General features: G+C 48.6%; 1 protein-coding gene across 1 annotated transcript; it reads right to left on the bottom strand.

Moving 5' to 3' along the window:
• Positions 1–2,320: 2,320 nt before the first annotated feature.
• Positions 2,321–3,469, bottom strand: LOC131737040 (uncharacterized; the record flags this gene model as incomplete). The annotated part of the gene is made up of 1 exon (XM_059023458.1): positions 2,321–3,469. A coding segment is annotated over exon 1 (1,122 nt), but the record flags the coding sequence as incomplete, so codon positions are not given.
• Positions 3,470–5,503: the final 2,034 nt, after the last annotated feature.

The raw sequence follows: 5,503 nt of genomic DNA, 5'->3' as shown, positions 1-5,503 counted from the left end.
CAGTGAGCAGTTACCTTGGCATTACACACCAGGTTCAGATGCATTGATTGGACTAATGTATCAGCAGGCGACCGAAGACTCACCGTTTCAACGGTGTCAGTAGTGCTCAACAGAAAAGAATTCATACAGAAAAATATTGTATACTGGCCATGGGTTTTGGTTTTCCCCAGAGCCGTAACTAAGCATTTAGCTACCGGGGCATGCAAATATATATATATATATATATATATATATATATATATATATATATATATATATATATATATATATATATATATATATATAAATTGCATGCACCTCCGGTTGAAGCAACCGGAGCTGGATGGAAAGACTCTATATCGTAGCTATCGGGGCATGCAATTATATATATATAAAACGTGTTAACAGTGAGCAGTTACCTTGGCATTACACACCAGGTTCAGATGCATTGATTGGACTAATGTATCAGCAGGCGACCGAAGACTCACCGTTTCAACGGTGTCAGTAGTGCTCAACAGAAAAGAATGCATACAGAAAAATATTGTATACTGGCCATGGGTTTTGGTTTTGCCCGGAGCCGTAACTAAGCATTTAGCTACCGGGGCATGCAAATATATATATATATATATATATATATATATATATATATATATATATATATATATATATATATATATAAATTGCATGCACCTCCGGTTGAAGCAACCGGAGCTGGATGGAAAGAGTCCATATCGTAGCTATCGGGGCATGCAATTATATATATATAAAACGTGTTAACAGTGAGCAGTTACCTTGGGATTACACACCAGGTTCAGACGCATTGATTGGACTAATGTATCAGCAGGCGACGTAAGACTCACCGTTTCAACGGTGTCAGTAGTGCTCAACAGAAAAGAATTCATACAGAAAAATATTGTATACTGGCCATGGGTTTTGGTTTTCCCCAGAGCCGTAACTAAGCATTTAGCTACCGGGGCATGCAATATATATATATATATATATATATATATATATATATATATATATATATATATATATATATATATATATATATAATTGCATGCACCTCCGGTTGAAGCAACCGGAGTTGAAGCAACCGGAGCTGGATGGAAAGACTCCATATCGTAGCTATCGGGGCATGCAATTATATATATATATATATATATATATATATATATATATATATATATATATATATATATATATATATATATATATATATATAACGTGTTAACAGTGAACAGTTACCTTGGGATTACACACCAGGTTGTGGTTTGTCACACTTGAGAATTATTGTATTTCTTGTTCTTATTGTATGACTTGTATTGTAACACTTGAATGTATTTGTATTTGCTTGCGATTGTAAGTCGCCCTGGATAAGGGCGCCTGCTAAGAAATAAATAATAATAATAATAATAATAATAATAATAATAATAATAATAATAATAATAATAATAATAATAATATTGCATGCACCTCCAGTTGAAGCAACCGGAACTGGATGGAAAGACTCCCTATCATAGCTATCGGGGCATGCAAGACTCCATATCGTAGCTACAACGGCATGCAATTATATATATATAAGCAACCGGATCTAGAATGAAAGACTCCATATCGTAGCTATCGGGGCATGCAATTATATAGATATATATAAAACATGTTAACAGTGAGCAGTTACCTTGGGATTACACAACAGGTTGTGGTTTGTCACACTTGAGAATTATTGTATTTCTTGTTCTTATTGTATGACTTGTATTGTAAAACGATAGGTTGCGGATGCAACCCCGGTTCCCTGAAAGAGAAAATAACCATCAAGGTATGGGATATTGCCGTCAGGCAGTAGCGATTGGCTGAGCTTTTACAGCAAAGCTGCCGATAGGCCTCTGCGCGAGCTGCCACGTAAGCCCGCCCCCTTGGGAGCTTACTATACGCAGCGCGCAGAGACTCACTTCCTCTTTTGCTCTTCAGGCCGTGAAGGCTTCTGAAGCGACCACGCGGCTTGATGGTTATTTTCTCTTTCAGGGAACCGGGGTTGCATCCGCAACCTATCGTTCCCTTTCAAGTCGAAAATAACCATCAAGGTATGGGAACAGTGTACCCAAGCCGTCGCGAGGGAGGATTCTCGGCAGTAGGACAGACTTACGTCATAACGCAACTGCGTAGGCAGAACATCTAGGCATATGCGGAGCTGCGCCTCAGCGTCTATGCTCGTAATGACACCTGTCTTAAAGGTGGAACAGTCAACACCATGCTATCAACCACTCTATACGTCCGCATCCTGAGGCGTCGTAGAGTGTAAAACAGATGCTCCAAACAGTGGAGCAGAGGAATCCAGTACATTTAACCTGTAAAACCTCATGAAAGTATGCGGCGTAGCCCAACTGGCTGCCGCGCAAATATCAGACACCGGCACCCCTCGAAAGAGGGCCCAGGATGTCGCCATACCCCTGGTAGAATGCGCCTTCAACTGCCCTGGTGGTGGAAGGCCTGCAGATTCATACGCTAATTTAATAGCATCCACTATCCAGTGGGAAAGGCGCTGTTTAGACAGCGGCTGACCCAAAGATCTAGAACCATGGCATATGAACAACTGTTCTGTCTGCCTCACAGTCTTTGTACGGTCCATATAACACCTCAATGCCCTCACGGGGCAGAGCATGTGTAACCGCTCTTCCTCTGGGGAAGAAAAAGGAGGAGGATGGAACGCCATCAACTCGACTGACTGGTTCATGTGGAACGGGGATATAACCTTTGGTAAAAAGGCCGGATTAGGGCGCATGGAGACCTTAGAACCGTCTCCTGCAAAACGAGTACAAGAAGGATGCACTGAAAGTGCATGTAACTCGCTCACGCGTTTTGCTGATACCACAGCCAGCAAAAAAGCTGTCTTAATAGATATGAGCTTCATATCCACGCTGTGGAGAGGCTCAAACGGTGCCTTGGTAAGGGCTTCTAGCACCACATCAAGGCTCCACGACGGTAAACTGGTCGTTCTTGGAGGCCGCAAGCGTCTTGCACCTTTCAGAAACTGAGATGCCAAAAAATGGCAACCAGGTGATAACCCGTCAATGCGTACATGACAAACCGAAATGGCGGCTAAATACACTTTAAGTGTAGAAGGAGATTTCCCTTCATCCAGCAGTTTCTGTAGAAACTGCAATATTACTGCCATAGGACAGGAGACTGGGTCGTGGCTCTCAGCCAGACACCAACTCTGAAACAGCTGCCACTTATACGCATACTGCGACCTAGTAGAGGGCGCTCTCGCACTCTGGATGGTCGATATAACTGCAGTCGAAAGCCCTAAGGCTGACAGGCGCTCCCGCTCAGGGGCCAAGCCCACAACTGCATGAGTTTGGGGTTCGGATGCCAAAGCTGTCCTTGAGCTTGGGACAACAAGTCCGCTCGCAAAGGGAGTTCCCTCGGGCGACCGTGCAGTAACTGCACTAGACTCGGGAACCATATTCTCCGAGGCCACCGAGGAGCGATCAGAATCACTGTCGCTCGCTCTACCCTGACCTTCTCCAAGAAGGCGGGGAGCATCGGAATCGGTGGAAAGGCATACAGGAGCCCTGGCGGCCATTCGTGAGCCAGTGCATCCACCCCCAGGGGGCTGTCGAGGTCCTTCACCGAGAACCATAGAGGACAGTGCGTGGTCTCTCGCGAAGCGAAGAGATCGACCTGCGCTGTGCCGAACCATTCCCAGATGCGCTCCACCACTTGAGGGTGGAGACGCCATTCGCCCGCAAGAGGACCTCCTCTGGACAGGAGATCCGCTGCGTAATTGACTCTGCCCGGCAGATGAACTGCACGCAGAGAGGCTAAACGCGGTTGAGCCCAGAGCAACAGCCGCGTTACCATCTGGTGAAGACTGGGGGACCGCAATCCGCCCTGGCGATTGATATACGCCACTACTGTGGTGTTGTCTGACCGCACTAACACGTGCTTGTCTAGAAGCACTGGCAAGAAGTGCCGGAGGGCGAGGTCCACCGCTCTGAGCTCCAGAGCGTTGATGTGGGCTGACCTCCAGGGTCCTGACCACACTCCACGGGTCCCTGTCCCGTTCCAGACTGCTCCCCAACCGTGGTTGGAAGCGTCGGTCGTGATGACCTGCCTTCTGAAAATGGGACCCAAGCGTACGCCTTGGCGGAGGTTTGACGGAACTCTCCACCAGCGTAGCGCTTCCCAGCAGGCTCGGGATACCCTTAGCCTGCGGTGTTTGTCTCTCCGCGGATGCAACGCGAAGGCATTGAACCAGGCCTGCAGAGGTCTCTGGTGTAGTAAGCCCAAAGGAAGGGCTTGTGAGGCGGCAGCCATCAACCCCAGCATGCGCTGACACAGCTCCATGCTGACTGTTTGTCTCAACCTGAATAGGGAAAGACACCGCTCTATTGAGGCAACTCTTTGTGTCGACAGGGTCGCTTCCATGGACACTGAGTCCAGATGCAGACCCAAGAACTCGGTCTGTTGGCTCGGCACTAGGCGGCTCTTTTCTGAATTGATCTTCAGACCTAGCCGCCGAAGATGGTCTGTAACCATCACTGTGTGCTGTGCCACCTGCTCCTTTGACTGCGCGCAGACGAGCCAGTCGTCCAGATAATTCAGCAGTCGGACACCTTGAGCCCGCAAGGGAGCTAGAATGGCATCCATACATTTCGAAAAGGTTCGAGGAGCTAGTGACAGGCCGAACGGAAGGACACAAAACTCGTATACCCTGCTCTGGAATGCGAAACGCAGATACTTCCTGTGACCCGGGCAGATGGGAACGTGAAAGTACGCATCTGTCAGGTCCACGGTGGTGAACCAGTCGCCGTGTCGGACTGACTGGATGATGTGCCTGTGCGTAAGCATCCTGAACGATAACACCCGCAGGTATTTGTTCAGTACTCGCAGATCTAAAATAGGACGGAGCCCGCCGTCCTTCTTGGGCACCAGGAAGTATTTGGAATAGAACCCCTGGTCGATCAGAGCAGGGTCTACTTGTTGAATGGCACGCTTGCTGAGCAATGCTTGTATTTCCACATTCAGAGCTGAGGACTGAACCGAGTCCTTCACTGCAGTTACGACCACCCCCCGAAAGGGGGGAGGTTTTAACTGGAACTGAAGGGTGTACCCGGTGGATATAGTTTTGTGCACCCAGATGTCGTTGGTGCATTGTTGCCAGAACTGGAGCTGGGAGACAGTGTAGGGGAGGGTTAACAGCTGCCTGGTGTTCTCAGGGCTGTTTGGGCTGGGCTCGTTCGCGAGGGGCCTGGCCAGAGCCCCGAGGGCGTGGCTTGGCACCACCTCTAGGGCGCCACCCTCCGCGCTGCGGTCTTGAAAAAGGAGGTTGACCGCGCGCTGCTGTGCTTGAGGGAGAGGTCTTAGTCCCCCCTGGCCGTGGCTGGTGCTGTGGTGGTGCCCTGCGCCACTGATGTTCCTGAGGCCGCTTCGGCTGGAACGACGGTTTTGGCCACATTTTCGCCATCTGCTGTGACGCCTCCCGCGCCTTGGCGGAGCGTTGCAGCATCTCCTCCACCGCTGG

Source organism: Acipenser ruthenus, chromosome 4 (assembly GCF_902713425.1).
Source record: "Acipenser ruthenus chromosome 4, fAciRut3.2 maternal haplotype, whole genome shotgun sequence".
Lineage (NCBI taxonomy): Eukaryota > Metazoa > Chordata > Actinopteri > Acipenseriformes > Acipenseridae > Acipenser > Acipenser ruthenus.
This window is presented reverse-complemented; position numbering and strand designations above follow the sequence as displayed.